This window comes from Synchiropus splendidus, chromosome 7 (assembly GCF_027744825.2).
Source record: "Synchiropus splendidus isolate RoL2022-P1 chromosome 7, RoL_Sspl_1.0, whole genome shotgun sequence".
In the NCBI taxonomy this organism is placed as follows: Eukaryota; Metazoa; Chordata; class Actinopteri; order Syngnathiformes; family Callionymidae; genus Synchiropus; species Synchiropus splendidus.
The window spans coordinates 17,617,155-17,629,474 of record NC_071340.1 but is presented as its reverse complement, the minus strand read 5'-3'; the positions used below and the strand labels follow the sequence as shown (position 1 = coordinate 17,629,474).

At 48.5% G+C, this 12,320-nt stretch overlaps 1 protein-coding gene across 1 annotated transcript; it reads right to left on the bottom strand.

The window, feature by feature from the left end:
• Positions 1-219: 219 nt before the first annotated feature.
• On the bottom strand, positions 220-11,846 carry snx2 (sorting nexin 2). Its single transcript, XM_053870725.1, has 15 exons — positions 11,612-11,846; positions 9,769-9,871; positions 9,549-9,703; positions 9,403-9,469; positions 9,026-9,069; positions 7,490-7,631; positions 7,345-7,423; positions 5,944-6,019; positions 4,342-4,455; positions 3,931-4,024; positions 3,655-3,860; positions 3,438-3,581; positions 1,786-1,866; positions 1,647-1,718; positions 220-1,377 (listed from the first exon to the last, which is right to left on the bottom strand). The coding sequence occupies exons 1-15, from the start codon at positions 11,708-11,710 to the stop codon at positions 1,327-1,329; spliced, it is 1,527 nt and encodes a 508-aa protein (XP_053726700.1). The 5' UTR covers positions 11,711-11,846; the 3' UTR covers positions 220-1,326.
• Positions 11,847-12,320: the final 474 nt, after the last annotated feature.

Genomic DNA, 12,320 nt, shown 5'->3' with positions numbered 1-12,320 from the left:
GTTACCGACACGGAGAGAGTTGCTTGGGTGACCTCATTAACCCACGAGTCACTACCTCCTCTCCCCTCCCACAGCACCAGGACCCATCACCTTCTGTTTATAAAAGCTGTGTTTTACTTCACAGATGAGACAGAATTCTGGGCGTCTTGACGTCAGCTGCTGCCCCCGCAACCCGACCTTGGCTCAGAGGAAGGAGAGGAAAGTCAGGGTGGTGGGAGATACATTCTTTTATTGAAATTACCAAACTTCACTCGAGGAATGTCCCAACAAAACAAACTGAGGCATCATCAGGAGAGAAAGTGCGCGTCAGTGAAGAGGAGAGGAGCAACATGAAGGACAGGATGGAGGGAGGAGCTACAGAGATACAAAAAGATGCTCAGGAAATTCCAGCTTTCAATCAGTGAGAGCAAGGATGATCACAGAAGGGATTTGGGATTATAATCTGACGACTCTGAGAAGTATTTACAACAGCAGCAGGATGATCTGTCCACTGACACTGACACACACACACACACACACACACACACAACTGAAGCAGCAACACAAACGTTGAGTTCGACGAGCCACACAAGGAAACGCGAGGAAACTCTGGAGCTGTACGTTTGCTGATGTCAGATGATGCGACTTTAAATGACCTTCATGTTTACGTCATGAGTCACGTGTCCAGTTCACGGGACTGACTGGGCGGACGTTTCCTGGCTGCCATCGACTCGCACACAAAACACGTTGCCTTCACTTGCGATCATGCGGCAACAGAAACACAAAAGCAGACTCTTATTTTGAAAGGACAGAAGTAGAAACAGAGACGAAGCGGTTCACGCCGCTGACTCCGGATCAGTTTCACAGCTCGAGGTGGCGCTCCACTGGAGTCGTCGGTAGCATTCTGGCATTGATAGCATCACGAGTGAAAACAAAAGAACAAAAGAAAGGAAATAAGCAGTTTTGGAAAGAGAAGCTGATCACATCTGGAAACAAAGTCCTGCCATAAAAACTCCTCCCACAAATGGAAATGATTTTTTGTTTAGCCTTTGTTAGCTTAATGTAGAGCCGCTTCACTCCGGGACCAAATCAGAGTTATGTGACAGCCCTCACTCGGGTCCTCATGGCAGGAGATGTTTCCAGACGAGCGGCGTCGCGATGGCGGGGGAAAAGAAGGCGACTGGCACGTCGGGAACCAACACCGGCGTCAGTCTGGGAAACAACATTCATGTCCACGAGCGCCTGCGTCGGGTTGCTGTGGAAGTGGCTGCGCTCTGACGCACCGCCTCGCCGCCGCTCGTCTCCGTCAGCAGCTCGGTGTGAGAGGCGCATGATGGGAGGTGGCGTCTACGAGATGGCTTTGGCTTCAGGCAGGAAGGCTTCCCAGTATTTTATGAGCTGGAAGACACCAGAGACAGGCTTCTTCAGAACAAGGGTTTTCATCTCCATTTAGGCACTTTTTTCCAGTGTGTATGACTTCAGTGCCACATGAAGATTATTTTCTACTATTCTTCGGTGGAATATTTTTTATTGAAACACTTTTTTTGTTGATTATTTTTGTTGATTTAGAGGGCAACGCTTCGAGTGACACCTGAAACGTCCTACTGATAGTGATGTTTGACAGTCAGGACACGAAAGTGACCGTGTTCCGAACCAGTGTGAGTCACCTGCTGCTGCGTCTGGACCAGCGACTCCAGGTACTTGATGATGATGCTTCTGAAGTCTTTCACTCGCTCCTTCTGTGGGGTCAGAGTGTCGCTCATCAGACTCGAGTCGAACCACAGAAGTTTCTGGGGCCTGTCTCACCTCAAATCGGCTCACTTCCTTACGGATGGTTTTGGAGATTTGTTCAAAGTCGCGCTCGCCCTGCTGGACTTTCCCCTCCAGCTGAAACACACAACAAGAAACATGTCTTGTTTAGTGAACTGGACGACTCTGGGTGAGCAAAAAAAAACAACAAACAACAAAGCAACATATTCAACAACAGAGACCTGAAAAACTGAACTGAGAAAGAAGCCATGGAGACGATGTGAAGGGGAGTCTGACAAGGTACAGGGACAGACAGACAGACAAGAAGGCAGACGGGCACGCATCCACACACGGACGGACAGACAGACAGGTAGGCGGGTCCTACCTCTTCAATTTCCTGGTTTTGGGGAAGCATGGCAGGAAAACGCATCAGAATTTAAGAGGCATGAAGAATGTGCACTCACTCCAAGCATAAAAGAAGGACCCCAACACGGCAACAACCCCAGTGTCCCCAGCTGGATGCTGACCCCCCCGACGGAGGATAACACACTGGTGAAGTAAACCCTTCTTCCATTAAAACACAGATTTAACTTTATGAAGAACTCAGGAGAAAATGACGTGTTAATATTTAGTTCTTCATGATAATACAGGATTTGAAGAAAAATACAGAATTTAAAGAAAAAACAGATTTAACAATTATTTAATTATAAGGATAAAATATAATAATTTTGGACTTTATGAAAAATATATTACATTTTGCACAAAAATACTGCGAAAATATTAGATGAATTGACAGCATTTAGTGCTGCAGTTCATGATGCTCGCCTACAGGGGGCGCCTCAAAACGCAGTTTTTAAATTTGTTTAATAGGTGCTGCACTATTAGATATAATGACTGTCATTTATTAAAATCTAAACTGGAGAAAATATTGTTCATTTAATTATGTAATAAAAGTAATGCAATGCACGCGCACAAGCCTTTCACTCAATATGAATAGAGACTGTTTTAAAATAGGAAGCAAATGTGAGGTTGTTAAACATGTGGTGACATAAACTGAAATAAAGAGAAGTTTCCACTGGAACACGAGCCCATCACCCGGACTTTAACCTGCAACCACGCCCCGGCAGCGGCGGGGAAGAAACAAAAACCTCAGCGTGTTTTCTCTTCCACAGTTGTCAGGACGTGAACCCAAATCAGGCTCCTGACAGGCAGCAAAACTCGGGGCGCAGAAATAAATGTTGGTTGTAACTCTACTGTGGACTGTCCTGGTCTGCAGCCTCTGACAGCCTCCCCCAAAACTCCCCCTTCTTCTTCCAAAACCCCACATCTGACAGCTCTTCTGCACTAATGTGAAGACCCCCGACCATGCCGGCTCACAGCGTGCGTGTGTGTGTGTGTGTGTGTGTGTGTGTGTGTGTGTGTGTCTTGCTGCCTGACAGACTGCACTGAGGGTGAAATTGCGCAGTGACAGCTTCAACAGGCGCTCTAATAAAGTACTTTTCTTCTCCCGGCTGCTCGTCGTGTTCACTTCACGTGAAGTCTGGAGATGAAAAATCCCGAAAACATTTCTCACATGACTGAGCAGTGGAGGTGCGCTTGTTTTACTGGACAGTGCATGTCAGCGGGGGCGGTGCTGGTGGGGTCGACACTCAACACTTTAATCTGGACTCATATCAGAGTGTGAACATCTGAGCGTGTAGCTCTGGTACCTCCTTGATCTCCTCTTTGGCCTGCTGGAGTTTGTCAGGTTTGTTGGTGAACTGCAGTTTGGCTTCGGCCTCTCGTTTCTTCTGCAGCAGGATCTGACTGTCCTGCCACTTCTGCCATGTCTTTATGCGGTGGTCGAACACGCCCTGCTCACAAACACACAAGAGGAAACAGGAGCGTGAACATGTGACCACCGGAGGGCCATGTGTGGGACGGTACCTTGACCGCAGTGATGAGCCTGACGTAGTCACCCAGCAGCTCTGAGAAGAGGTAGAAGTCAGCGTTGGCCTGGTCCTGGTGCAGCTGGTCGATCTTCTCCTCCACCTCAGCTAGCTGGGACAGAGCGCGGGACAGCGCCGTGTGGTCCTCGCTGTTCCCCAACATGGCCGCAGACTTGGCGAACTGCGCCGTGTTCACGGACAGCTCTGAAAGAGACGGGCCGGGAATAAGATCAAAACATCACCATGACATCATCACCATGACATCATCCCTCACCTTTTCGATGACAAACCAGTGACTCCACGCTCGCATGAAGTTTCCTCAACTGAACGTCCAGATTCTCAAAGTGTTGCTGCTTCTCTTCAAACCACTGACACACACACACACACACACACATTAGTCGCTGCTCGCATGAATACTATATAAGCAGAGGTAACTTCAAGTATAAGTGGGAAAAAAACTTTTGCAGTGGAGTAACAGTGTAACTGGTTGTTAGTAAAGTACCATCTAAATGAACAAGAGTAGCAGTCCCACAGTAGTAGTAGCATTAGCACGCAGTACAAGTCAGCAGTAACTAGTGCAAGTAGTGAAGTGGTAGTACCACCAGTGGCATTGATATCAGCTGTAGAAGTTGTACTACAAGCTGCTGCAGTAGCGGGTGTTAGTGGTACCAACACTGGGACTCACAGCGTCAGACTCGTTCATCTTGATGGTCATCTTGTTGACGGCTTCAGCCGCCTTGTTCACCATCCGCAGGAGTCCAGCGCTGCTGAGAGCCTGAGTGCTGACGGCCCGGGGAAGCTGCGCACACGCACACGCACACGCACACGCACACGCACACACACACGCACACACACACACACACACACACACCCACACACACACACATCAGGACAAACATGAAAAAGCTGTGTTCATCGGGTCTCGCCGGCACGGGATGGTCTCCTGGTTCGAGTCCCTCCACAGTGTAAAAATGCTTCCCTGTGATCAGCTGTGGGTCACATGGCTCCACTCTGACGCGCCTCACGCTGCTCTACAAACACCCTCATTTCTCTTAATTCTCCCAAAGTTTACTTTGGTGCCGGACGTGTGGGATTTTCCTACAAATGCGCCCCCCGATCTCATTTACCAGGAGCTCAGCAACGGAGGGACGGCGGGGTCCCCGGGGCCGGCCAGCCGACGGCTAAATGAGAAGGGGGGGTAATAGAAATAGGTTTCAATTGCAGCCGCATTACTCCCCCCCCCACACCTCTCCCCCGCCGCACGTTGGTTGTGTTTCATTAAGACGGCGGCCGCGGCGACACGCTCGGTCAAGCGTCCGAGCGATTCATCTGTTAAATCGGTGACACCGGGCCATTTGTTCTGGACCCAAACACTTTCCTAACTCAATCCCACAAACAAGAGGGGGAGACTGGGGTGGAGCGGGGAGAGGACGAGGGGGGTTGACAGGACCGACCGCACCGGAGGATTTAGACCAGGCGGAGGAACAGGAATCGCCGCAGAGGCAGTTTTTATTGGCCGCGGTGACCTCGCTGAGAGACGAGGACGAGTTTTTCACACCCGAGTCTAAACAGTGAGCTTCCTTTTTACCACCGAGTCGCACATACAAGGAATATCTTTCGCTCCAAGACAACCAAAGAAGGACGGTCAACATTCCCTGAACATCGGTGTGGACCGCTGTCCTGAACTTGTTTGCACACGTACAGAATGTCAGGGTGGACGCAAACCAAACCTCTAGCAGAAATATGAAACTGCACAAGTATAAAACCTTATCTGTGTGAATCCATCTCACACACGTATTAAGTGTGGAAACCTAGGCCACACACTGGCGTCGCAGATCACGTCTCCTGCACGCAAACCTCACAGACAAAACATGGCTGTCAAAACAGATGTTGTGAACATGACACAAACTTGGGTGCACGCATGTAAAACAACAAACCTGTTCAGCCTGTAGCTTATCTTCCACAATTCAGGTACAATTCTGCTGCCCACACATCCCTAACCTCTGACGTACATGTCTGCGACTCACTCACACTGGAGAACCCTGGGCGGCATGAGCGATGTCTTGTGTGCACGCATGTATGAAACACTGCACAACACCTTCAACAACAAGTGAACAAGTGAAAGTGAATTCCGTGGCACACACATCAGGAAGGCAAAGCTTCCACGCACACCTGCGGAAGTTTGTGCTGTCACAGCACTTCCACTCAAATAGAAGACACTGGAGCGCACAGATCTACTTCCCCATCCGCTGAGTCATCATTCGTCATCCGAGCAAATCGCTCTCACCTCCGAACTCTCCAGGAACTGCATGACGTCAGGATCCTTGAGCAGCACCGGGTGTTTCACCGTCCTCATCAGATACCTGGAACACAGAGAAGGCCTCACTGACGGTCGTCACGGAGACGGGAGGAGGCTTGTTTGGAGAGCCACCTGAGCCTCGGTGACTGACGAGTGCAAATGTTGCTGATGAGTAAATGTTAACGTCGCACACAAGCGATCGGAGCAGACACAACTGGTCCGAGGCAGGAGCTCGTCACCTGTCGGAGGCTTCGCGATTTGTTCAAAAGTTGGTGGCTAATGAATTGATATATGTGTGTGTGTGTGTGTGTTGTCCATCAGTGAGGAGTTCTGCTGCTTTGAGCTGCAGTAACTGTCTCACTCTGACCTTCCTGTCAGTCAAGCAGCATCAGCAAAGGGCAGCAGAATGTCAGCCGCACCTTTCTCTCTCTCTATCTCACACACACACACACACACACACACACACACACACACACACACACACACACACACACACACACACACACACACACACACACACACACACACACACACACACACAGGCAGGATCAACACACATGTTGCTGGTATAAACATACGTGTTGTGATAATGATGTATCTAATATTTGTGCTTTGACCTTTCAGACTGTAAAGTGGAGACTAGGTTGACCTTCAGTGTGTGGTGGTGTGTGTGTGTGTAAGGGCGCACACATTTACACACTTGAACTTGAATTCAAGCCCACTCATCACTTTATAGACCTGATGAAGTTTAATAAAACATAAATAAATCATGCAAATAAATCAATAAATCATCCACTTTATTCCCTTTTTCACATTCGAACTTAAAATGTAGTTTTTGCGTGTCTTTTTCTGATTTTGGTAGTCTGGACCTCTTCACTGCAGCTGCTGCCCCCACGACCTGACCTCCAACAATGATGGACTGTTGAGTTTCTTATCTCTACTTTGACCATCTGTTTGACACTAAAGTTAAAACGTGCGTTTTAGATCAACACATCCAATAACCTCCCAACATGACTGGGACTCGGTCAACTGTTGGTTGCTCAGCAAGTCTCCGTCAGTTAACAACTCTTTCCCTTCTGGTCTGCAACAGATGTCTTGGCTTTAATATCCGCATCTGATGACTCACTGAGGCACAAACTTGTTCACACACCTACGGTGGCAGTTATGCAGATGTTGTGTCCTTGGGCTACATCAGTTGTTTGCTCAGAGACGGTGAGGACCTGAGGTTCTTCAGACTCTGGAACAGTCTGGAACCTTTGATCGGACTCTAACTCACTCTGATTCTCATCAAAGCGTCACCATCATCAATCACCTTCCACCCTCAGAACCGAGACAACGGTCCGGGCTCAGGTCAGGTCAGAGATGAAACACCTTCCAGCTGAACCCTACCTCTCCAGCGCCAGCCTCCTCTTCTCCACAAACTCGTTGGAAGACTGGTCCTCCTTCCCCACCTTCACCTTGGTCATCCCTGGTCAGAAGACATGCCCGTCAGACCAACAGGAAGTGGAGGAGCGCTGACAGGAAACACACTCACCCACGATGCTTTTCTCGGGCGCCGGCGGGACGATGTAGCCGATATGAAGATATTTGGAAGCTAGTTTGCTGTGGAGGCCTAGGAAGTCGCTGAAACGCCGCTTGACAGAGAAGTCGTGGAGCTTGAAGATGGACATGGATGTCTGGAGGGAGGACAGGTGACAGTCATGAGAGGAACAGGACTACGGCAGGACAGCTCGTTTCACAGAGCAGGTCTTTTAACTGTTATATATATATATATATATAAATAAAATTTCTAGATTTTTTTTGCTTCGGAATTCGAACGAAAATCCAGAACTGGAATGCCCCGGGAAAAAGCCGGAAAAATATAACGTGCGCGGACCGATCTGCTGGCCCACCTCGCATTTTGTTATTGTGTATAACGCAGCCTGTGTATGCAGACGTGTCCCGTTAGCTACATTTAAAACCTTTCCTGTCTCTGCACTGGACCGTGGTAGAGTGTCACAGGGGACGTGCTCTCTCTCGACAGGCTGGAGCGCGCACTCCAGGGTTTGATGTCCTGTTGTGGGCTCGGACAGGGATGAGGCGAGTCTGGGACAGAGCGTTACTTGGTTTATGACTTTGTCGCAGCCAAACTGCACAGAAGCACACATTCAGAGCTGGACACGCTCCGGGCACCTCTTCACTTCTGGAGAGACGTCACTCATTCGGCAACCCCTCCCACATGCAGCGGCCACACACATAGACGAACAGCGCACCTGCAGCAGACACTCCACATTCACTCCTACAAAAGCCTATTTTAAGGCTTGGAACGCATTCTTTCTTTTTCCATTCATTGAAATGGGAAAAATCGATTCAGATTTCGAACAATTCGCTTCTCGAACGGCCGTCTGGAACGGATTGTGGTCGAGAACCGAGGTACCACTGTATATATATATATATATATATATATATACATAAAAGTAAAAGGAGCTAAATGCCAAATGAAAAACAGGGAAAAACAACAATAATAATAACTCACTAAGTAAACACAAACAGCCTCTTTAATTTTCTGTTCTCCACTTTGTTTAAATAATGTCTGCTGATGGATCAACCGCATGTCTTGTCAATATAATTTGGTTGGGTGTTACGACTGTCACACTCTGAGCACGAAGGTTTAATCATGTAACACCTTTAAGTCATTGACAAAACAAAACTAGGACAGACAGACTCCACCAAACAGCTTCAGTCCCTCAACACAGTCTCCCACAGACTGTAAGTATCCTGCAAAATAAATAAATCCGGATCTGGATTACTTCCAAAACTGAACTGTTTGTTCCTTGTCCCAGTTCCTGAAAATGTCATGCAGATCTAATCATTTTTCAAGTAATTTTGAACACAACAAAACAACGTTGTTGAACCCAGAACCTCCTTGGTGGAGATAATAGACGGAATTACACGTGACGTCCAGGTTCAAAAGCATTTGCATGGTATTTGAGTGCACATTCCGATCTGAAGATTCTCAGAAATAAACATCTGAGAATAAACTCAAAACCTTCAGAGTCTACACAGCGACAGGTGCAGGTCGGTTACTCACCTTGGTGGTGACCTTGTAGGCCATGTATGCGTTCATGCCGTCACCTGGATCACAGGAGACAGAAGGTGTTGATGTTCAAAAGATCAATGTGATTAGACCGTTAAAAAAAAACTTTGAGTTCACAAGGACGGGACATTTAAGAGCGGAACAATCCGATCCTCTCTCACAGTTTCTGCTCTTCCTTTAGTCACCCTCAGACACACCGAAGCCACACACATGACTCTCAGCTGTCTGTCGGCAGCCCTGCGACCAAGTGCTTCTCAGTCGGTTCCTGACCAAGGACTCCTAACTGGAGAGGCCTTCTCTTCTCAGACACGACCCCTGGGTTGACTTCATCTCTGTGTTCACACAAACATGTTCACTGAAGCACAACTCACCCACTTTCTCAGGGTCCGACACGGAGATGTTGATGTCGAAAGAGTCTCCTCCCTCTTCCTCCTCCACCTGGACGTAAACAAACACATTATTCTCACAAGCGTGTCGACGCTTATTGCTTATTACACACAACTTATTAAATGACTACCTCATCGAAGGAGGAGTGCGTGAACATGTCTTCGTGCCCGAGGCGAGGGGCGAGGACGGAGGTGGGCGGGGTGATGGGGGTGATGGCGGGCGACGGGCCGTCCGACAGCAGGACGTCTCTCTCGGGACTGTCCAGAGAAACTTCCTCGGTGGGCTCTGAAAGCAGGGGCTCCGGTCACGGTTGTGTTTGTGCGTGACGCTTGTGTATTGTGTTGCACCACCTGCAAACAGGTCCTCCGGGTCATCGTCGTCGAACAGACAGTCTTGCTTTGGTCCGTTGGTCTTGCAGCTCAGGTCTTCGGTGGGCAGGCTGGCGGGTCCAGACTGAGACAAGAGTCACATGTTAAAACATCTGCACTGGTGACGCACATCTGCATGGCAGACTGCCGACGCCACACTTTCTGCGGAGCGCCATCCATCCTGCCGGAGCTGCTGCTCCTCCTGCCCGCAGTCCAGGAAGCAGCAGCTGCTCCGACAGCGCCGGTGGGTCAGAGACAGTCGGGCAGAAGGTTCGATTCCCGGCTGGTGCGAGGGTTGTGAAATAACTGCTGACACGTGTTTCAGGACTTCTGGAGAAACACGTTCTGCTGAGTGGACAGAGAGGAAGGAGGTGATGCACACACATGTCCGTCCCCTGACTCTGCTGAGGAACTTCGGTTCATAAGTGAACCACCAGGGGCAGTTGGATTCCAAAACAATCCAGAAGTCAGCAAGGAGCTCGACATCTAAGGACAGCAGCAGGCCTTGAATCGGTGTTGCTGCACACCAAGTCCGATCATCGTGTCAGTTAAAATACTGCCAGGAGTTTATGAGTGAGTGAGCACACACACACACAAAATCTGTCAGTTACAATTTCACAACTTTGATAGAATCCTGATGCGCAACGGTTCAAAAGTTCCCTCTTGCTGACGCAGAGTCAGCACTTTTGAGAAGTGTGTGTGTGTGACATCCTCTGTGCGTGTTTTCATGTTGATACACTCCTCACACAAGAATGTATGGTGACCTCCGACCTCTCTTCCTCCTCCTCTGGTTTTGCCGATGTCCAGACCTTTCTCTCGGATCGACGCGCTTTTTAAATTCTAGTTGATAACAATTAGAAAATAGCTCAATGCATTTTACAACATTAGCTTGTTTTTTATCTTCAGTTTTGATGCTCTGGCCTCTGGTGGTCAGTGGTCAAGATACGCTTTTTAAATTTAGAAAAATACTGAGTGAATCAACAGCAGAGAATTAGAGCTTTAACTACAAAAAAAGCCCCCTATGTTCACAACAATTTAAAAATAATAAAATATGAGTCAAGTTCCTCAACACTGCTGAGTGGCCTCTAGTTTCTGAGATACTTTACGTGTGGAGAATAAAATAGAAAATGAATATGAATGACTTAAACTCTAACACAAACATGACATAACTTTGCAATGATCCACAAAACAGATTTTTGAAGCCTTTAAAACGCCCCTGCAGACGATCTTCACCGTCCTGACTTCAGACTGCTGAGCTTTAACTTCATCATTTCACAAACATGAATTGCTAATCGATTCATGCTGCTGCAGTTCTGCTAACTTTGCTGAGTCATCTCTTTAAGGTCATTTGGACCTGGGCCGTCAAAGACTCCAGTTTTGAGTCAGAACTTTGAGACACTTTGAACATGAGAATTCACTTCCTCTTTGCTCCACCGCGGGGTCTGGTCCAGCTGTGGTCATAATGTCTCAGAAATGTGCTGTTTTGAATGAATCACGGACGGATCTCGGAGAGCAGAGCACTGGGCTCCAGCGCGAGGGTTCCTGGATAAAGGCGCGGTAGTGTTCCACCTGCGTGACTCTCACCTGACTCAGTGCAAACACACCTGACGCTCACCTGGCGGCGGCTCCCGTCGCTGCAGCACCGTTACGCCAATGTTACCGCGTTCACCAGCCAGTCGAGTTCAACACCAGCGGCAGCAACAACAACAACAGCAACAGCAGCAGCAGCAGCAGCAGCAGCAGCAGCGATCGACACTTCCCTCAGCTCCCATCCGAAGGAAGCATCACACCCTCGGCCTCCACCACCTCCTCCCTCGGGCCTCACCTCCTGAGCCATGGTCGGCTCCGGGAACAGGTCCTCTGCGTCCTCCAGCTCCTGGAAGTCGGTGTGGTCCGGCGGGTGGTCTCTGGCTGTGTCCGCCATGTTCGCGAGGTTTCCTCGGGGATCAGTGGTGGCAGCAGCGGGGCGAGAACGCAGACTCGGCCGGGAAACAGTCGACTGACAGCGGGGAGATGGGCGAGGAGGGGCGGGGGGAGTCAGGAGGTACTCCCGGACCTGTCACGTGACTAGCGGGTGTCCTGACGGGAAGCAGAGAGGAGCAGAAAGTAAAGATGTCTCACGCTGTCTGTTTTTCCTCATATCTAAACTCACCCAGCACAATTCAATAGTATTTGACGAACTGTTAATAACAAGGGCACTTATTTGAATAAAGACTGACACAGAGGGACAATGACAAAGTCATTATATATATATATATATATATATATATATATATATATATATATATATATATATATATATATATATATATATATAGAGAGAGAGAGAGAGAGAGAGAGAGAGAGAGAGAGAGAGAGAGAGAGAGAGAGAGAGAGAGAGAGAGAGAGAGAGAGAGAGAGAGAGAGAGAGAGAGTACAAGCCTTTGAAGAATTACACCTTCTATTTGTCTCTCTCCTTGTATGTGGTCTCAAGAAAACTAAATTCGCATTTCATTTATTTGGTGCTAAGAATAATCAGAGGGTCGCATGTAATA